The sequence below is a fragment of the Pimephales promelas genome, chromosome 20, assembly GCF_988280905.1.
Source record: "Pimephales promelas chromosome 20, fPimPro1.hap1.1, whole genome shotgun sequence".
NCBI classification, from domain to species: domain Eukaryota; kingdom Metazoa; phylum Chordata; class Actinopteri; order Cypriniformes; family Leuciscidae; genus Pimephales; species Pimephales promelas.
The window spans coordinates 28,451,858-28,474,725 of record NC_142788.1 but is presented as its reverse complement, the minus strand read 5'-3'; the positions used below and the strand labels follow the sequence as shown (position 1 = coordinate 28,474,725).

The 22,868-nt window shown below is 39.7% G+C and overlaps 2 protein-coding genes across 4 annotated transcripts in view; one reads left to right on the top strand and one right to left on the bottom strand.

Annotated features, from left to right (window-relative positions):
* Positions 1 to 22,868, bottom strand: part of tgm1l3 (transglutaminase 1 like 3) — an 89,677-nt gene that overhangs the window by 15,878 nt on the left and 50,931 nt on the right. Inside the window, exons 10-13 of one of the 3 annotated variants that reach the window (XM_089124686.1) lie at positions 20,440 to 20,504; positions 16,295 to 16,370; positions 16,125 to 16,211; positions 7,969 to 8,041 (exon numbers count right to left, since the gene is read on the bottom strand). In XM_089124686.1, the coding sequence (XP_088980812.1) occupies positions 7,969 to 8,025 (57 nt within the window). In that variant the 5' untranslated portion in view covers positions 8,026 to 8,041; positions 16,125 to 16,211; positions 16,295 to 16,370; positions 20,440 to 20,504. Of the gene's footprint in view, positions 1 to 7,968; positions 8,042 to 9,005; positions 9,142 to 16,124; positions 16,212 to 16,294; positions 16,371 to 20,439; positions 20,505 to 22,868 lie in introns of those variants that run through there. The other 2 variants (XM_089124685.1, XM_039652010.2) reach the window with 2 other exon arrangements.
* tent5ab (terminal nucleotidyltransferase 5Ab) lies at positions 8,360 to 13,188 on the top strand. Its single transcript, XM_039652011.2, has 3 exons — positions 8,360 to 8,442; positions 8,541 to 9,393; positions 10,176 to 13,188. Exons 2-3 carry the CDS (start codon positions 9,007 to 9,009, stop codon positions 10,956 to 10,958), a joined length of 1,170 nt encoding a protein of 389 aa, XP_039507945.1. The 5' UTR covers positions 8,360 to 8,442; positions 8,541 to 9,006; the 3' UTR covers positions 10,959 to 13,188.

The window sequence follows — 22,868 nt, the reverse complement described above, 5'->3', positions numbered from 1 at the left end:
GCAAAGGACACAATAAATTGATCAAAAATGCAGTATAAACACTATCTTTAAAAAATTATCGTTATTTTAACAGTAAAAGACTGTAAAAATGCTACAGTGCAGAATCAGTTAACAGAAAGTTTCAGTAAACAACTGTGATAGATCTAACGGTAGCTACATTTAATTTAATTTAACTGTAAAATACAGTGAAATTTACAGTTTTTTAAAGTGAAAAAGAACAAGTCATTGTATAATTTACAGTGAAAAACTGTAAATTGATATTCCCACAATTACCTGCGTGACACTTCACATTTGATTTATTTTTGTTGAAATTATTATGTTTCTTCTTAGTTTTCTTAGTTCTTTTCTAATCAGTTTACATTAGGGTTTATGTTACATTTAATGTTGTTAAATGAAAGTTTATTGCATTTTTAAAATGTCATGTGTGTTACCATAATGGTATTTAATGTTTGTGCAAAAAACACTGTGCGTATTAACTTACTGTAAATATCTATCTATCTATCTATCTATCTATCTATCTATCTATCTATCTATCTATCTATCTATCTATCTATCTATCTATCTATCTATCTATCTATCTATCACACATACATTACAATATATACTGTATATATACTGTAGCCTATATACACACACTTTAGATAGATAGATAGATAGATAGATAGATAGATAGATAGATAGATAGATAGATAGATAGATAGATAGATAGATAGATAGATAGATAGATAGATAGATAGATAGATAGATAGATAGATAGATAGATAGATAGATAGATAGATAGATAGATAGATAGATAGATAGATAGATAGATAGATAGATAGATAGATAGATAGATAGAACGTAAAGGTGCTGTATGGTTATATGCAATATCAGGAGTGGCCAAAAGAGGGCCTTCATGAGCATCTGAACCATCAGTCCTTCTTGCTTGAGATCACGCCTGTCTCTGAAACCTGCTGTTTATTTATTGACTAATTTTATGACCACAGTGTTTATTTATTATAAAAACGGTGATTATTATAAACATTACCGCTCCCTCAGATGACATTTTTATCCTTTCAACCAACCGCCGAAATGCATGCATCGACCAGAAAAAGACATCTAGCATATAAAATGTTATGCAATCATTCAATTTGGACATGCCTTATAGAAGGAAGCTTTGTTCAGGTTTGCATCTTTGTCAGTCAATAAAAATCTTTCCGATAGGGGGCAGGTGTTTGCCAAAGTTAACCATAGCAGTATTTATATGGTCAAATATATTAAAGATATATATATCCAATAAATAATAAATAAATAAACAAACAGGCTACAAATATGCTGTTATAAAGAAACCACATCTGGAATGAGTTCCCAGTGTGTTTTGTGTAAGAGAAAGCATGAGTATGCAAAGCACACGCATACAAAGTATGATCACACATATCACACATGCATATGTGTGAGTGTGTGCTGTGAAACCACACAGCACACACCACCAGGAAACTGGCGAGAACATGCTATTTCAGCAGATCTGTGAAAGCCATTTCACTTCCTCTCAAGAGAATTTGAACAACACTATTACACACTCACCTAAAGGATTATTAGGAACACCACAGTAATCCTGTGTTTGACCTCCTATCTCCTTCAGAACTGCCTTAATTCTACATGGCATTGATTCAACAAGGTGCTGAAAGCATTCTTTAGAAATGTCGGCCCATATTGATAGGATAACCATGGGATGGACATGGTCAGAAACAATGCTCAGGTAGGCCGTGGCATTTAAACGATGCCCAATTGGCACTAAAGGCGCTTTTCCACTGCATAGTACGGTACGGTTCGGTTCGGTACGTCTCACTTGTGGTGCTTTTCCACTGCATGGTACGGTACGCTTCAGGTCGCTTTAAATGGTACCTGGTCTGTTGAGGTTCCAAGCGTACCGTACCGGTACAAAAATGTGACGTGAAACACTGGAGATCACTGATTGGTCAGACAGAATCGTCACTACTAGCGTCATTGGATTTGCGACACGAGACACGAGACACTTTTTTAGCAGTATTTTTGTTTTGCTGCCATCAGCCTCATTTTAAACTTTTTTTTTTCCGTCTAGCAGTTAAAAACAACCACATACCGAGAATCAGGAACACCATCCCCTCGATAGTCTCCATTGTTCCTGTGTTGTGGGTTTGAAAATGTGGCGCTTTTAAGATGATGTCATGGCAGTAGAGGCGCGCGCAAATAACGATCAGTCCCACACACTTTGAAGGGGTACTACTGCAGTGGAAACGCAAAGCGATCCGAACTGTTCCGCGCCGAGTCGAAGCGTACTGAGCCGAACCGTACCGTACTATGCAGTGGAAAAGCGCCATAAGGGGTCTAAAGTGTGCCAAGAAAACATCCCTCACTCCATTACACCACCACCACCAGCCTGCACAGTGGGAACAAGGCATGATGGATCCATGTTCTCATTCTGTTTACGCCAAATTCTGAATGTCTCAACAGAAATCGAGACTCATCAGACCAGGCAACATTTTTCCAGTCTTCAACTGTCCAACTTTGGTGAGCTCTTGCAAATTGTCGCCTCTTTTTCCTATTTGTAGTGGAGATGAGTGGTACCCGGTGGGGTCTTCTGCTGTTGTAGCCCATCCGCCTCCAGGTTGTGCGTGTTCACAAATGCTTTGCTGCATACCTCGGTTGTAACGAGTGGTTATTTCAGCCAAAGTTGCTCTTCTATCAGCTTGAATCAGTCGGCCCATTCTCCTCTGACCTCTCGCATCAACAAGGCATTTTCGCCCACAGGACTGCCGCATACTGGATGTTTCTAGATCCTGGCAGTAGATCCTTCAAGTCCTGTAGGTTGTGAGTTGTAGCCACCTTGGATCGAACTTGGTCCAGTCGCAGGTGCTCAATTGGACTGAGATCTGGAGAATTTGGAGGCCAGCAACACCATCAGGCACTCGGATTGGTCTGACCCAGTCGCCTTGCCATACTGAAACAATTCAAAGTCGCTCTTTATTCAGGCCCATTACAAAGACACCTACATCTTGGATGCCCTTGAGGTAAGCTAAAACATGTCAAAAATTAATTTCAAAGTGAACTATCCCTTTAACTGGGTCATATCTAGGAAATGCATGCTCATCCTAGGGCGTCATATAGTGACGCGCTTGACATTTCGTCTAAATCCAACGCACATGGCACCCTTTAGCGTCAATATAACACACACAGAGCTTTGCTCGGTTATGGGTAGGTTTAGGTCTGGGGTAGGGTTAGGATTAGACCACTAGGAGGCGCCTTCTGGCCCATATCAGTGATGCGCGGGTTGATCCGAAATGAGCGGGTGCCTGCGGTCACCCGCGGTTACCCGCAGTTACGGGTCATCCAAAAATGTTTTTAATGATATTCGGGTCGCGGTCGGTCGGGTCGTTTGAAAAAAGATGCCAATTAAACATTTGTATTAGGCTAATATAGTACTAGACACAATGTTTGATGAAATATACAGCCCTACACATTATTGGCTGCAATAACTGGCACGAAGATAACACACAAGCTCGATCAGTCGAAACAGTTCTCGGTTCTATACTAGTGATTGGAGAACCGCGGTCCGCTGTCCCTGTGCGTTCGGTATACGCAGTATCAGCTGCTCGTGCTCATCACTTCTCTCAACAGTGGCACATGTCTCGGTTCAGTGAACTGTTGGAGTTACTGGAGTAAAATATAATTCAGGATATTGATTTATTTCGATTCGTAGGCGACTGTCAGGCATGTCTGAAAGTGAGTAACTTCAGTAACTTGTGGATCAGCACTGACGCAAGACGCGAACTGTTTCGAACGATTCAGTTCGATTTAGTGTACTGGTTCGACCGGTTCACTAAAAAGAGCCGGTTCAAAAGAACGATTCGTTCACGAACCGGCCATGATCACTACAGTCTGCAGAGAGATGGAGGCGGCAAGAGAAAAGGTGATGACTGGGGAGTGGAAGCTCCGCAAATACACAAATAGAAAGAGTAAAAGTGTGGGAGACATTTGCTGAAATAATGAAAGATGATGGCGAAAGTGCTGGCTTTGCCTTTGTTATGTGTAGGCCTACGTCTTCTTGCGACGCTGTGTTGTTACACGTCTATGGCCCAATAACGCTCCGATGAGCATTTACTAATTTTTAAAAATGCGGTCAGGTAGCGGGTCGGGTACAATATTTTTTTACTTTTTTTTTTTGCGGTCCGAGTTGCGGGCGGGTAGTTGAAAACGTCGGTCGGTTGCGGGTTGTTTATACATTGACCCGCGCATCACTGGCCCATATGTATCTGCGTCTCACATCAACTATTCGGAAAAACACACTCTTCACATGTATATCATTTTAAGAGTCGGATCAACTAAGAAATAGCTTTTGTATTGTATGTTGCAAAAGTACATTATAAAATGTGAAGCAATTGCTTAAGATTGATTGCTTAAGACTTGTTTTGATGCAATTCCTCAGAAGTAAAACGAAGAAATCCATTTTAGTAAGAGGAAGTTCACACTTCCCCATGCAGGACGGAGGTCACATGGGTCAAAGCAGCTGCTGGTCGAATGCCTGTTTATAACATATAACAACAGCTAATGGCTGGTCTCTTTATGAATCATGTTGAATAATTGTCAAACATGGTTAAACTCTTTGATTTATGTCAAGATGGTAGAAATTAAACATCCATTTTGTGCTATATTGCCACACCTCTATTTTATTACCACATTTTACACATACTTCACATAGAGACAGAACACGTACCAAGCTCCAAGCTACAACTAACCACAAACCAATCGAGGTTAGTTTCAAGAACAAACAAAACAAGCTATCGAGGTCCCTGAAAGATGTCAAACAGATGGAGACAGATCAAATGAAAACAAGTGAAAAATTATATTGCACTTATTTTCAGTAGCATCAATAAACAATGCATGTTGTAAATTTGGTATGTTATTACAGTAATGGTGAAAAAGCAAGCATACAACTCTTGTATTGTATTTTTCAGGCAGATGTTTCGGCTTATTTGTGCATGTAAGCAGCAACTTTGCAAAAACCCTTGCAACCACACAGCAAAACATTCGAAACATCTTATACTCCATATCAATGTGAGGTTTTGTGGCTTTAAAATTGTTTTTGAACATTTATTTCTTTTTCTTATTATTGCCAGTCATGAAGACGATGTTGCTATTTCAATTAAAACAACATTTAGTGACCTAGGCCTATTATATCCTCAAAGTTTGCAAAAAAGAATTCTTGCAATGGCAGTAAATTATTCAGAATTCATTGATTCTCATATTGGTGATAACAAAGAATAGATTTTTTTCATCTTTGCTATTTTAATTATATATTTATTAGGGCTGTGCAAAGATTAAGTGCGATTAATCGCATCCAAAATAAAAGTTTGTGTTTACATAATATATTTGTGTGTACTGTGTATAATTATTTTGTATATACACACACACATACATGTATAAGAAATTGTGTTATTCATATATAAAATATTTATATTTATATTATAGATATATATACAGCATTTATGTGCAAATAATTCTTAAATATATACATGCATGCATGTGTATTTATATTTACAAAATAATTATACACAGCGCACACACATATATCATGTAAACACAAACTTTTATTTTGGATGCGATTAATCGCAATTAATCTTCGCACAGCCCTAATATTTAGATATATTTAGGGCTGGGCAACGATTAATCGCAATTAATCGCATCCAAAATAAAAGTTTGAGTTTACATAATATATGTGTGTGTACTGTGTATAAAAATTCATATACATGCAAGTATATATTTAAGATTTTTTTTATTAATATATCAAATATTAATATTTATATTTAATATAAATTATGTATAAATATATATACAGTATATACATGCAATTTTTTTTAATATATACATGCATGTGTGTGTATTTATATATACAATATAATAATACACACTACACACCCATGTATTATGTAAACACAAACTTTTATTTTGGATACGATTAATCGTTGCCAGGCCCTAATATATATTTATACATAATTTATAATAATAAATTATAAATTTTAAATATAAATATTAATATTTTATATATTAATAACACATTTTTCTTAAATATATATATGCATGTGTGTGAATTTTATATACAAAATAATTATACACAGTACACACACATATATTATGTAAAACACTAACTTTTATTTTGGATGCGATTAATCGCGATTAATCGTTGCCCAGCCCTATTTTTGGGGGTTTTTTGTTTTGTTATTTAATTGTTAATTTCACACATTGCGTTCCCATATGAACATCATGAGCAACCCAAATTTACATGCAGAGATGCCATTTGTTAAACGGGTTATTTGTGGGTGTGATAAATGGAATGGAAGTCTAACACATTAGAAGGAAGTAACTAAGTCATCGTATTTACTTCCGTGTTGCAAGATAAGGTGGCAGTCAAAAGAAAGTCAATTCAGGAAAAAACCTGAAAGTACAGGGCAATATATACGAAGAAGCACAATGCATGAGAGTTTCTGCTCTTATCTAATCAATGACACTGCAAATATGCTTTATGGATATAATGATACCTCAGTTTGAGGCTTGACTAAGCCTTCTCCCGACTCACAGGGGTTTAGCGAGAGAAAGTGTGTAACTGTCTCAGTGGTATAGCTGGGGTGCTGGATTGGATAAAGCCTCCACTGATCTCATTGCAGGGGTCAGATGCCAAATGCCAATCTGTCTTACCTCGACGATGTCTACCTGACTAGAAAGAGAAGACACTGTAGCCTAACTTAGTACGCTCACGTGTCTAACATATAATGTAACATACTTTAGCCTGAGCTTGAGAAAGCATATGGACAATTAAACAAAAAATGTGTGTGTATGTGGGTTTTTTTTTTTTTTGGGGGGGGGGGGGGGGGGGATTGCATTGCATTTCATAACAATTAATGTTTATATAATTATGTCTATCAATGCATATAAATGTTCAACTTAAAAAAATAAATAATGTCAAAATGCACAAATAATCAATAAACAAATAAATCAATAAATACATATCACAACAGTCTTCATTTTCATTGAGCTAAATATTCTATTTCCTTTGATTTCTAGTATATATTAAAAGACTTTTGCATTGCATTTTAGTATTTTATTGTGATTATCTCTATCATTGTATAAATGCTTAATAAAAAAAACCTAAATAAAACAATGTCTTCGGTTCATAAATATCTCATTTGTCTTTAAATATAGTCTTTATTTTAAAATAATTTAATAATGCAAAAAAAAAAATGATGTATTACACATAAATACAGTATATTATATACCATATATTATACATATCGTATTTATCGTTTCAGAGCAGCTTTACAGAAAATGCATGTCTAAATTACAATTTCTTTTGATTTTACAAGGTTTTTTTCATGCATTGTGCAGAGTAAATGCATACTGTTTTTTTTCTTTATACTGATTCAAGCACTAAACACAAGTTTCCCTTCTCTTCCTCTCTTCGACACACACACACTCAGAAGTGCGCCCGCCGCCCAAGAGAGTCATGGTGAAGGGGGTAATCTAGAATAATCCTGCTTTATTGGCTGTTACCGCTGTGACGCAGGTCCGCTCCCCCTGATAGATTCTGGGTGACATCTAGCCTGACAGTTATACACACACCTACAGTACACACACAGTTACCTGCTAGTCTCTTTCTCTCTTACATGACACACACACACACACACACACTCCGTCTCCCTCCCCCCAAACACACACGTTTGCATAGCCACATAAACAGGGACTTGACTTCCTCCAGACTTACTTTGCCCTTAAATTAAGCTAATTATGATTACTACAGACTAACCCTAACACTAAAATAAAACATGCAGCACTTTTAAAAGCCAATAAAGACATTAGAGTCTTAATGAACCCTTTTCCTTATGAGGACTCCCGTTTGTACAGTATAGGCACATTTTTCTGCAAATTTGCCTATAAAATATAGTTCTTTGTACTTACTTGTATAAAGGTGCATCTCAAGTTTAAGATGTGATGACTTTCTCTAGAGGGCAGCATTGACACTCACTGCTATCTGTAAAGGAAGAAGAGATGTTTTTTTCTGCTCGTCAGTTTTAATTCGTTCATTTATTATATAGGCAATTTTAAGAGACAAAGTCGATTCTTGGGGCTACATAAACAGAATTGATAAATAGCCTGAATAAAAATTAAAAAGTTCATCAAAAATCATTAAGTTATAGCCTACTTTATTATAAAAATCCCCGTATTGCTTTAACAGGTCGTAAAGGGGTATAAGTGTATAATATTATAGTAGGTGAGTAGCGCGTGTGTGGATTGGTTTACGCAGCTGTCACTCAAATTCACCGTCACTCCCGCTTTAGTTTACGGGTTAATCTCTAAGCATCCTCACTGTGCAACCGAGATGACATGAGCAGCCAGCAGTTTGACAGAACAGCTGACAATGTGATCGTACAGGTAATCCGTTCAACACATATTATTGATTATGCGCATCTATTTTATGTATTAATCTGACTGGCAACTTATTGATTTATTTATACGTTTATTTTTCACAGAATAAAACAACATGTAAAGGCTCAACGCGTCCAGGTTTCACTTTAAAAGAGGCGACGGATAGGGTATTTTGCCACTTGAAATTCGTTTTCTTGGAAAGGCGTGCTCTGTTTTTTCTTCGTCCGACCTGAAAACTCATCGCAATCATGCAGCAATCATTCTGATTCTCACGGCCCCACGAGAGCCGTGAGAACCCGCGTCCACCGCCGTCGCCACGAACTTCAGCGCTGTGCGCAAACGGGACATCTGGCGAGCTTTTACGCACAGTAGTGAGGCGCAGCAGCGGTGCGCTGCAGGCAAAGCGAATGCATATAAACTCTCACCTGACTGACTCTTAGAATATAAATTCATGAAATTATAACATTTTCCTTACAACCGGTTATCGTTTCGCTGGACATGGCTCAAGCGATATAAAACCACAGACCTGATTCTAGGACTCTATAACAAACCGATCTCTAATCACTCGCCATGGAAGAGAATCTGAGTAACTTGAGCGTGCTGAACTGGGAGCAGGTGAAGCGCCTGGATGTCATCCTGACCGAATCCATTCCTATTCACGGCAAATGGAACTTCCCCACTTTGGAGATGAAACCTCGGGATATTGTCAAAGTGGTGCGGTGTCGCATGGAAGAGCGCAAGATCCACGTCCGGGAGGTCCGGTTGAACGGTTCCGCGGCCAGTCACGTTCTCCACGAGGACAGCGGTTTGGGCTACAAGGATCTGGATCTCATATTTTGCGCGGATCTGAAAGGAGAAGTGGCGTTTCAGACCGTCAAGGATATCGTTCTCGACTGCCTCCTGGATTTCCTGCCTGAAGGAGTGAATAAAGAGAAAATTACTCCAGTGACTTTAAAGGTAAACATTTAGTGAGCGTATTATTTGTTATCTTAATTGTGTTTTAAACCAGCGCAAACGTTTTGAGTGTGTTTTGGTGGTTTTACAGGGTTTTTTTTTTAAGCAAAGTAGCTAAAATTTCCAAGCTTGAAACCTTGCAGAGGTTGATTGATTCACCCTTGAGGACGACACTTAACCTAATGTTAGCCCATCAAGACTGCCCTTTTTTTTAAGTGTAGCCACTGTCACTTCGGATAAGCGAGATTCAGCTAAATGATTACTTAGCAACTGATATAATTCCATATGTTACATGTGTTAAGTAAAGGGGAAGTGCATGGAATGCTATAATTTGACATTGACTGGACCTAGACATGCCCTAGAGAGTGTGTATTACATTAAAGCTGCAATAAGATAAGGCCACTGGTTGTAAAAACGTTGGTTTCTACTACCAAGACGATTTCGCTAAACCAATTTACGATGGATCCGCTTTCACCTCTCTCTCTACCGTATGCAAACGCACACAGCGTTTTCATGTATGCAAATTAGGCTGATACCGTTTATAGCTATAGCAATGCAATGTAATGCCTTTACTTGATAAGCAAAGTGACTTTACAATACCAAAATGGTCCATCTGCAGTCTTTTCCTATCGACAACATTTCTTTTCTTGCACATATTTCAATGATTTCAAGAAATATTTATTTGTCTGCATCTCCATCTTTCAACACACATACATTTTTCATTGATCATTATTTATAGGACTATAACACTGCCCTCATCCCAACCATTCTTTCTCTTTCCTCAGGAGGCTTATGTGCAAAAGATGGTGAAAGTGTGTAATGATTCAGACCGGTGGAGTCTGATCTCGCTCTCCAACAACAGCGGGAAGAACGTCGAATTGAAGTTCGTGGATTCCCTGCGGCGACAGTTTGAATTCAGCGTCGACTCTTTTCAGATCCGCCTGGACTCCCTGCTCCTCTTCTACGAGTGTTCGGAGAACCCCATGGCTGAGACGTTCCATCCCTCCATTGTGGGAGAGAGCGTTTACGGAGACTTCAGCGTAGCCTTGGACCACCTGCAACGGAAACTGATCTGCACGCGAAATCCAGAAGAGATCCGGGGCGGCGGCTTGCTGAAGTACTGCCACCTGTTGGTGCGAGGCTTCCGCGCCGCTTCGGAAACCGAGATGAAGCTTCTCGAACGCTACATGTGCTCCCGGTTCTTCATCGACTTCTCGGATGTGGCGGAACAAAGGCGCAAGCTCGAGTCCTACCTGCAGAATCACTTTGTGGGACTAGAGGACCGGAAGTACGAGTACCTGACCACGCTACACAGTGTCGTCAACGAAAGCACGGTGTGCTTGATGGGACACGAAAGGCGACAGACTCTGAGCCTTATCACCATGTTGGCAGTGCGCGTGTTGGCAGAGCAGAATGTAATTCCCAACGTGGCTAACGTCACTTGCTTTTACCAGCCTGCGCCGTACATTGCGGACGGCAACTTTAGCAATTACTACATTGCTCAGGTGCAGCCAGTCTACACCTGCCAACCCACTCACACATTCTCACCATGGTTGCCCTGCAACTGACCGAAATGTGTTGACTCACATCTGGTCCGTTAGAGCACCCGCCCAATGACAAGTTGAGAAGTCTGTATTTTTGTGCTCAACAATGCGAGGAAAGCCCAAGACTTTCCCAATTGGCGGTCGCTAGCTCGCGGCGAAGGGAGGCTATGATCACGCCTGATGGGGAAAAAGAGAAGAGAGAGTGATGTAACTTGGATTTGTTCCAATGTGGCAGCATGTTCTACCTAGGCTTACCATGGCAAAGTGCCAGTGTGCCTAGAGAAGCGCAACACTGGCTGAGAGGAAACAACACAGTCTTTCTTTTGTGTGTGTGTGTACATATGTGTTATAGTCATACTTGAAGAATCGAAGAGATCCTGCATATCGCGTTGAAAGATTAGTGTTGACGGTTTTTGCAATGCTCATTTCGAAATGCTATCAGACACGAAGAACTGAAATCAATGGACACTTTTCTCAAGCCAAGGATATTCTCGTAGATACAAGATACCCAAAACAGATTATCGACTAAGTGCCTTAAACTGAAAAAAATGAAAGTCACTCTCTTCATCCAATCTTTTTGGAGTCACATATTGTAGTAAATGGGTCACGAATTTCCAACTAATAGTTGCAACACCTAATTCTTATAATGTATTTAATTTGGCACCACAATAGTGAGAATTAGAGGTCCTACATGAAAGTGTTGCACATTTCCACCCGAGGCATGCGCGTATGAGTTTTTCACAGCTTCTTGTCTCATCTAAACTGACCTCAATATACTGTTGGCTCAGCGCTGGCTTAGCTCAGATTAAAAAGTCCAGGGCAATGCCATTACATCTAAGGCAGAGAGGTAAAACAGGTCAAAGCCGAACAGGAAGAGAATTAATGAAAGTTGTTTAAGTCCAAATTGTTGTTGTTACATCCAGGTTACCTAGCGTCTTTCTGCAGGCCTAATTATCACACAGCCACCAAATCTAGAGATTATACCTTTGACACATCTGACCTGCATAACCTGGAGGATTAAGACCAGCAGTGAGAAGCAGAAGCACAATTAAGGGAAGTTCAACAAGAAACCAAAGATATTCTTAATGTTCCTCAAGATTGTGAAGCAACAATACTTGACGTAAGAGCATCTACGTGTGGTTGGATCCCCATTTGAATTATTCCATAAAGTCTTGCAAATGTATACTGTTAAAGCTAGGGTTGGGTATCGTTTGAATTTGAACAATTCTGATTCCGATTCCGATTCCTTGTTTCGATTCCGGTTCCTAACGATTCTCGTTTCCGATTCTTTTAAGAGGCAGGGTCAAAAAAAGTTTAGCTAACCTTGCTAACCAACGGCCTTTCTGAAGGAAATACTCCTTCTGAAAAAATACTCCTTTTGTCACAAATTTTGCATTTTGCCGAGATTTCGTTATTTTTAGAAAAGTGAAGCCACACTTTGGATCGCCGACGTAAGGTACTCATGTTCGACTCGCGTGGTTATGCCGCTTCTTCGTTGGTGTTGTTCAGCGGTTTCTTCTTCCGCTCGGCGGACTGTGAATATCGAAACTAGGAATCGAAATTTTAACTTTTGAACGATTCCGGGAAAAACTAAAAGTTAGTCTCGGTTCCAATCGATACTCGATTCTCGATACCCAACCCTAGTTAAAGCCTTGTCCCAAACGCTCCCCTGAGTCCTTGTGGTCCTCCTCAGTCTACACTTGGTGACGCGAAGCTGCATAGACTGTATGGTTGTAGCCCATCAAAATTGGTGCACCCTTCAGAATCCAAAAATGGGACACCATGCGGTTACATGCATGCAATGGCTGTCACGAGTCTGCAGGATTGCAAGTTGGGACAGGGCCTAAGTTTGTAGGATAAATTCGCCCTAACTGATCCTCTCATGCGCTCCCTCACATATCATCATATCTCTTATTTTTCTACTGATTCTTCTATTTTTGTACATTGGTGATGTTTATGAAAAGGTCTCGGTAAGGACCTTACTCTAATGCTGTGAAGAGTAACTGTTGTCTTTTACGAGTCAAATGAAAACCCGGCCGAGCATTAGTGCAGCAAATTCTCAACGAGCGTTGGTGTAAATTTTCATACTGAGTCATTACGGTTGCATGCCCACACAAGTGTGAATGTCCCTGTGTATGTGTGTTTTATCTTCTAAATTAAACATGTATGTGAATTCGGACTGAGTGTCGATTTCGCCAATGCATCATGTATTTGCAAACATGGATGACTCATTAAATGGTGATTTTGAAAAACACATCGACTCAGTGATGATTGTTAGCAATAAAGATAACCCACACAAGTCACTTTTTGACCCTAATCTCTGGTTGGCCTGTAGATGATCTCTTCCTGTTGTGTGGTTTTAACAACACTTACAGACAGCATGGTATTCAGAAAGCCCCAATGAGCACTACAAATGCATTTTGCAGGTTAAAATCATGCTAGACCAGGAGTGTCCAAGCTCCAACACCAATTAAACACACCTAACCCAGCTAATCAACAAGGTCTTACTAGGCATACTAGAAAGTTGGAGCTGAACTTTGCAGGACAGTGGCCAAGTTTGGACACCTCTGTGCTAGACCAATGGCTGTATAAGATGGTGTTTCCAGCAGGCAATTGTGTTAAACACATCTAGATTCTGCAAATGCATCACATTGATTAACACTTGCAAATGCACCACCTTAAAACCCAACATTTCTTGTATCACTCCTAGACTGTTAGTCTCTTATGCTTACAATTGCAGATGGTCAGTATGTTTAGAGTACATCACTGTTGGCCAAAGGATGCACCAATCTACCTGTTTAACCATGTCTCCATATAATCTAATAGGCAACTGTATGTCTCTCAACAGACCTGTAACGGTTAGCTAAGCAGCACACAGTGCAAGTAGCCCAGATAGCATGTAATCAATGAAACAATGTTGACTGTGTTGATTACTTCAATGCTAATTGCATTGAATTAACGTTACAAAGTGCCAGTTAATGATGAAATGATGATGCAATAGTATTGATTCAACATTACAAATCTATTAATGCTTCAATATCAAAATAAATCACTATGGAAGGGGTGTCCGATTTTATCTCCAGCTCTAATTTAATTTAATGTCATCAGGGTCAATGAACACTTCCAGTCCAGGCCACGTTTACACAAAGCCGGGTTTTTAGAGAAACAAATATTTCCCCCCTCCCCGTTTTCAATATAACATCGTGCACACACCCGCATAAATACGCCGTCGAGTGCCATCATATCTATGCCAAACCTATGGGGGGCAGTGTAGGGAGAAGGATAAAGCCATGCAAGCCAATCAGAATCCTCAGAATCGACAAGAGAGAACCTAAAACGCCTTTTCTCCCAGTTGACACGACAACACATAACCGGCGTTTTCAGAAATCTCCACTTTGGCCAGAGTTTTTAGAAATAATCGTTTTCTGTGATAAAAACGGATTTTTCGTGTAAACGAGAGGCCAAACCGTAGGGAAATATCTGCGTTTTCCCTTCGTGTACACCTCTGAGCTATAGCCATTAACGTTTACACAAAGGGAAGACGCAGATATTTCCCTGCGGTTTGGCCGAGTGATTCCACGTACACGCCGTTAAAAGTCCGAGCGAAACGAAGCAAAATGTAGATCTACATCTGGGGAGCGAAATTTTTTTTTTCCTAGGATGGTAGGGGAAGACTCATAGATGGTATTAACCCCAGGGAAGGTTTAGGGACGTTTATATTTATATATACAGCAATGTAACGGCATTCATAAACATGCTGAAAAGCGATTATGCGTGTTGATGGCACACCAAAAATGGAAATACGAATTGGCGTGTCATACATACCCCATTTCATGTAACATTCTTGCTAATGTTCATGTCTCCTGTACTTCAAGAAATCTGTTGAATGACGTTAGAACTTTATTCAGGAAATTCCTAATAAACTTTACTACAGCAAGATGCATTTTTTCAGAATGTAGAAAAATAGATGCTTTATTCAAACAGTTTAATAACTTTTTAATGTATCTAATTACAGTAACAACGCAAATAAGCACGCAAAACAAAGGAACAGAGAAATAAGGTAGATGCACCATTGTTTGAAACTGTGAGAAGTCATGTAAGTATGTCAGGTGCTTTAGCAAACAAGACTTCTGTATAGGATTTTTTCTCTCTAATGGGGAAGCATTAGACTAATGAGAAGTGCACATGCAAAACCAAAATGGGTATTTTCCAATCAGTGGCCAATTTCAAACAATAAATGTTTTTCAACCATTTTTCAACAGACTTGCTAAAATCATGAAGGCCCACCCCTAAACCAAGCCCCCAATGGATTACAGCAAAACGCCCTAATAATTGAGAAACACCCACTAGTGTTCTGCAGGGATACATGCCTGAATGATCTCGTGCTCATCACCTACAAATCACTGTTCAATGTCACTGTCTCCACCCATGTGCTGTTGGCTTTCATCAAAATTTCAATGCTGATCCAACACACTTTAAACATTGAAATGTCAATGTCAACCAAAATGATGGTTTGGATTCAAACTCAACATTGTATCAATGTCACTATGCTATCTGGGAGATTTATTGTAGCCTGCGTCATGTTGGCGTAGACTGGATATCCCTCCACCTGTCTCTAACTCTCCCTCATTTACTTTCTCCCCTTTCTCAATAGCAATTGCTGCTATAGCACTCTTGACTAACACAGTCTCATCCCAAATCGTCATATAACTGACGTTTTGGGACGTATTTTGACCATACGTCAATATCCGCCTTTTTAGGGCCCCCTTAAACGTCGGTAGATGGCGATCCCGGGCCGTCATACAACTGTCGCTTTACCTTTAACGTCAGTTAGGTGACGGGTTAGGTTTAGGTCTGGGGTAGAGTTAGGATCCCATAACCTCATCTACCGACGTTTAAGGGGGCCCTAAAAAGGCGAATATTGACGTATGGTCAAAAGACGTCCCAAAACGTCAGTTATATGACGATTTGGGACTTGGCGACGAAATTTTTGGATATGTAGATTTTATACTAGTGTCAAATCGATTAATCGCAATTGATCGCATCTAACATAAAAGTTATATATATATACTGTGTATACATGTGAGTGTATGTGTGTGTATTAGATATTTGCACATATTAGATATTTACATACTTTTATGTTAGATGCGATTAATTGCGATTAATCGAATTGACAGCACTATGTTCTACCTTTTTATTTGTGCTGTTATCTTCATGTTGAGTCTCTCACACTTTTTTTCCATCTTCCTCCCAGTGTCAATACATCCGTTGGGCCTGCTGGTGAAACAAAATACAGAATAAACCAGCCTAAGTCAGCCTGCTGATATTCAACGTTTCATGGTTTTGTAAGATTTACTCACTTTGTATTCATGGGTGTTGAATTGGCCACACTCCATAAGAAGTTGAACTGGAATGTCAGGAAGAGGAGCTTTCTGACTTGTAATTCAAAGAAAGTCAACAAAGACAATGCATTGTGGGAAATGAAGTGTTCTTCCACTCTGGTAAACTAAAGTTGTTATTCAATATGATGAAATATATTAACAAAATACACTGCTTTTTTCTAAACTTTCAAAGATGAATTTGAGAAGTCAACAAACTGCATTGATAAACCCTTCTTTCTAGTAATTCATTTAATTTCAATGTATTTTAATGCTAACTTAAATTGGAATTTAAAAGGAAAGTTTGAGGAAATCAGCAGCTGGTTTAAACTAGACAATGCAACGCAAACTCACTTTATAATCACACACTTAATATTTAGACTTTTTGTCACGGCATGACCTTGTTAGACAGAGTACTAATAATCCCTCTGCTTATGTTGGAAAGTACAATTTAGCTCTCTTAGGAAGCAAAATATGATTCTTGCCCAAAAAGTTTGAGGATGAGTCATTTGTCAAAAAAAATATTGAGTTCCTGGAGCTTTAAATGGTGAAGTATGGCACAAATGACAAGGCCATGTGGTTTCTGCCAAAATGCTTATGGTGAAGGTTAGCCTAACTATGTGGCATTGGGAGATAACTTAGCTAAGACCAACATTAATAGATGCTGAAATAGCTTAGCTCCCACTTTTGGCCTACGTGGGCTAGTTCAGCTTGCCCTCCGGGTCTGACTGGATGAATAATTGGGTCTAAGGGTATGTTAACGTATAGGCAGGGCTAACGTTATCCTCTCGTTAAGCGGCACTTCAAATATACTATATTTAGCTCTCCATGAGAGGGATATTAACCCATCTTCCCTAATCTGATTAACTGCTTAATAGCCTTGTACTCAACAGTCTTGGGTAGTTATAGCCCTTGGGTTTATGAGTATTGCACTGAACACATACACCAGGGTGAGAGTGCCCTCCCTTACCATTAAATTAGACAGTCGGGTCAGTGTGCATTGAATTTTGTCGAGATGAAGATACGGATAGAAAAAGAGTGAGGATGAAAACGGTTCTTTCTTTCCCCAGTTCATCTCCTTCCCATGCCCAAACAAAAGCTCGCTCTACTAAGCTGCAATCCTAGACAATTCGCCCACTGACCTAGCCTCGAGCTAACCATGTGACATGCTAATTAATCTGACGATCTGCTTTTACTTATTCATTTCTACCATTTGTATGCAGTTCCTCATGCTAAGTGTTCCCTTCCCATTATGAACTGGCACTTCATGGGCTATTTTGAGAGAATTGAAACCAACAGTCCCACCGTCTGTCTTTGTTCTATCTAGAGTGCCTCCTTGTGACAAAAATGATGTAGTACATCCCAGAATGAGCCGTGGAAAAATACTTCAGCTGCTTCGCAGATAAGCTGATTTAATTCAAATCCATGTGTAAGAATTACAAGGCACAATGAATATTGCTAAATGGCTTTAAAACAGAGATGTTTGATTGATTGCTTACAGAAAGGGTTTTGCAGTAGTCTTTGAAAGCATCTTAGCCTAGAACTTTCTCCGGGAAGGTTTGTTACAACATGGGTTTTGTTTCTCAAATATACATCGAATTTCTTCTGAGAATGATTATAAACATGATGAGGCTCTGAAGCGACTAGTGGGCAGATGAGTTTATCACTTGGCTGATGGCGGTTATACACTCACCTAAAGGATTATTAGGAACACTTGTTCAATTTCCCATTAATGCAATTTTTTTAATCAACCAATCACATGGCAGTTGTTTCAATGCATTTAGGGGTGTGGTCCTGGTCAAGACAATCTCCTGAACTCCAAACTGAATGTCAGAATGGGAAAGAAAGGCCATTTAAGCAATTTTGAGGGTGGCATGGTTGTTGGTGTCTGAGTATTTCACAATCTGCTCAGTTACTGGGATTTTCACGCACAACCATTTCTAGGGTTTACAAAGAATGGTGTGAAAAGGGAAAAACATCCAGTATGCGGCAGTCCTGTGGGCGAAAATGCCTTGTTGATGCTAGAGGTCAGAGGAGAATGGGCCGACTGATTCAAGCTGATAGAAGAGCAACTTTGACTGAAATAACCACTCGTTACAACCGAGGTATGCAGCAAAGCATTTGTGAACACACACAACCTTGAGGCGGATGGGCTACAACAGCAGAAGACCCCACCGGGTACCACTCATCTCCACTACAAATAGGAAAAAGAGGCGACAATTTGCAAGAGATCACCAAAATTGGACAGTTGAAGACTGGAAAAATGTTGCCTGGTCTGATGAGTCTCGATTTCTGTTGAGACATTCAGAATTTGGCGTAAACAGAATGAGAACATGGATCCATCATGCCTTGTTCCCACTGTGCAGGCTGGTGGTGGTGGTGTAATGGAGTGAGGGATGTTTTCTTGGCACACTTTAGGCCCCTTAGTGCCAATTGGGCATCGTTTAAATGCCACGGCCTACCTAAACACTGTGTCTGACAATGTCCATCCCTTTATGGCCACCATGTGCCCATCCTCTGATGGCTACTTCCAGCAGGATAATGCACCAGGTCACAAAGCTCGAATCATTTCAAATTGGTTTCTTGAACATGACAATGAGTTGACTGTACTAAAATGGCCGCCACAGTCACCAGATCTCAACCCAATAGAGCATCTTTGGGATGTGGTGGAACGGGAGCTTCGTGTCCTGGATGTGCATCCCACAAATCTCCATCAACTGCAAGATGCTATCCTATCAATATGGGCCAACATTTCTAAAGAATGCTTTCAGCACCTTGTTGAATCAATGCCACGTAGAATTAAGGCAGTTCTGATGGTGAAAGGTGGTCAAACACAGGATTAGTATGGTGTTCCTAATAATCCTTTAGGTGAGTGTATGTACCTGACAGTCTCATTTAGTAGCCACCTTGTTCCAAACATGTAAAAGCACCCAAAAAAAGTGGGTGTGAAAATGTGAAAATATCTTGTGCTTGTGTTAGCCACGGATATTATTTCAAGCATTTAACCTTAAACCATTAAAAAAACAAACCCATTGACTTCAGGATGTTGGAACTGGAAGTTAAGACTTATTTATGGCTTATAGGACTCATTCCTGATGCAGCCAGATGCCGTTATTACATCTGTGAACCAGACTAACCTATATATTTGGCTAGATCTTATAATATATTTCTTTTAATGTGATCACCACACATTTAATAACTGAGGCTTGACCACCACAGTAACGTAAGAACATTACTGTACGCTTCTGGCCAAACTGTGACATATCTTGTTGTAGTACGACTGTTCTGTATTGCACACATCCATATATGGCAATTTAAAAAGTCATGTTTTCAGAAAAACGAACTGTCGGTGATGTAAACCATGAAAACGTCAGATTCAGGCGTTGTTGTGAACACTGTGAGCATGTCCGCTGGTTCCCCCTCTTTCTAACAGAGCAGTTGTTTGGATTTCTCCCTGCGTGAGACAATGACCTCTGACTCTTTACGGATCTTGTCGGTTGGATTCTCATCAGACCAATGAAGGATATTCCAGACGAGGATATCGCTCTTTGTCTTTGTGCGATAGAGAGAGAGTTCGGGAAAAAAGGGAGGCGGAGTAGGGTTTCACAGAATCAGAAACGCTTGAGCCAGCAGCGATAATGCAATCTACAGTTTAAAGCTCCAAAAACTGTCTGTCATTCAAACATCCCATCCAAAAGGAAAAATAACTCGATAGTTATGCAAATAACATAAATCTCCGAACGCTGATCTTACGTCTCAGTTTGCAAAACTAAAATTGCTTAAACTGCCTTCCTTTGAGACACCCAAACAAGCAGACGTTTCTTAATGTTAATGCTGACCATGCAATATAAACACGGGCAAATGAAGGCCTCGAAACGGAGCGAGAGATCCTGGTTGTTAGTGCATGCTGAAAGTAATATTCAGTGCCCACATTGACTGGCATTTTCCTTCTGCTCAATATTAACACGAGCGCATGTGCTTGTCTACGCAGCGGGTGGGCATCTGTGGCAGCAGACACCATGAGATGAAAGTATTATGGTGATTGGCCAGACTTCTGCTTAGGAATGAGGGGGCTTTTCCACACCATCTATAAATCTGCTGATAAACGGGACAAGCCGAGTGCAAACCTGGCAAAAGCGATGGCTCCTCCGCGCACAGCCATATTCCTGTCTGAGAATGTCATTATGGGAGCCTGCAGAGGGATCAGAACAATAAGGGTTATCGAAGAAGCATTCTTGATTAATCTGTAGAAAACATATACCTGAAAAGATGTGCAAAAATGCATGTACGCTGATGTGGTGGCTAATTAAGCCACACGTAAAGATTTATGAATTTCAAAATTTAAAACAAAGTGGGATCTACAAACGTTCGCCATTCAGACGCAAATTAAGAATGCCTTTTAAATTCCAAACCAGTTCTTGATTTTGATTTTTATTCTTATATATATATATATATATACAGAATTTAAGTTTTTTTTTAAATTGGACGAAAGTAAAAAAAAGGTGTTTTTTGTAATAATAATTAGATGATGACAAAGATAGACAGAACGACAGACCAATATGATTGATGGATGGATGGAACGATATATGATATATGTAAATAATGGATGGATGGATGGATAGATAGATGGATTCACATCCAAATTGGCCAGTTTAAGTGTTTAAGTATCAACCCGATCGCACGGCAGTTCGTACGAATTTTACGAGGTGGCTAATCCGTACGAGCTCACTCGTACAAATTAGTACCTTTTTTGCTATATCGCACATATTTTACGAGTTGGCCAATTCCTATGAATTTGTACGAGTTACCTACCCCTGACCCCGCCCCATTACGTGGGTTTAGACAAATCGTACGAATTCGTACGAGTGAGGTCATATGAATTAGTACGAATTAGCCACTTTTTAATCAGTCGTACGAATGGTCGTGAGATAGCGTTGGTATTACAGATGCATAGTTTTTCTCAGTCGCTTTGGTACATTTCTCAGATCAGAATTGAAATTCTCAAAACTACCCATTCAATATTCACGTCATTGTGTCACTTGTGCACATCAAAAAAGCCGTTTCTCATTTCTTTGAACAAGTTGCAAATGCGTTGGTACATCCATGCAACATTCACAACATTTCTACATTATTCTTTGCTTTGCAGTGCTGTCTTTTCCTTTCTGTATTGCAATGACATGGTTTGTTACTTTACAAACAGTGAAAGCGTATGTGAATCTTGTCCAGTCTCTTGCAATCAAACTCCCACATACACTAAGGTGTGTAACCTACAATTTACAATAATTGTCATCAAAACTTCAGCCATAGTTTACATCAGAACATCCCTCCGGGAACACTGTCATATTGACAACATGACTAAGCAATTTGACTGTCTTATCCGTACACAACGACACAAGGACTTGTCATTCTGGCGGCACTGACATGTTCATTGACACACATATTTACTTTTGAGAGATGAACTAAGGATTTTGAGCAAGTGGCTGAAATCCATGTGTGCCAGAAGTTCTGAGAAGTCGAGGATGATTCGAGAAATGTGCCAAAGCTACTGAGAAAAACAATGTAATATGTATTTTTTCCCCAAGGGATTAGAAGTTGAACTGGTCGATCGACTCAACGCTGTTTGACGGACAGTTGTGGGATATTCCTAGATCAGTTCAGCAGGTAAATGTCTGCGGTTGATTCTCATTTGGAAGCTGATGCTGTGAACCCACATCATGAGGTCAGGGGAGATCTCCAACTAAACAAATCCATCAGAGAGACAGCAACAACATTAGGAGAAGCCAAATCAGCAGCTTGGGACATTCTGAGAAAAAGTTCAGCAACATAAAAAGTCCTGGACGTCCACGGAAGACAACAGTTGGGGATGATCAAGGGATCATAAACCTCTTCAAAACACCCAGCCAAGTGAAGAACACTCTCCAAGACGGGTCATAGCCAAAGTAAACAATCGAGAGAAGACTTCACGAGAGCAGACAGCAACAGTGTCGGTCCAGATCCGGGCCGAGTGAAATCCAGTCCAGTCGTGGGCCAGATCTGGGCCGAACCTATGTTGTTATCTGAGGAGGGTTCAAACCATTCATAAATAAGACTCAAGAATAAAAAGGCAAGGCAAGTTTATTTATATAGCACATTTCATACACAGTGGCAATTCAAAGTGCTTTACATGGAAGAAATTAAAATAATCAAAAGAAATCAGAATAATTAAAAAAATCATAATCGTAAAAATAAAATACAGTAAATAATTAAAACAATTTAAAATAAAATGAAGTACAGTAATAGTAAAAAACACAGATCAGACAGCGCAGTCTCATCGTCTCGACGTCTTTTAATTATACGTCAATATCCGCCTTATTAGGGTACCCTTAAACGATGACGTTATTGGATCCTAACTCTACACCAGATCTAAACCTACCCCGTCACCTAACTGACGTTAAAGGTAAAGCGTCAGTTGTATGACGTCCCAGGATCGTAAAAAGGCGGATATTGACTGATTGGCTGTGTTAGATCAGACTTCAGAAAGTCTGATTGAGTATGGAGAAGGCTCGTAAAAAGCATG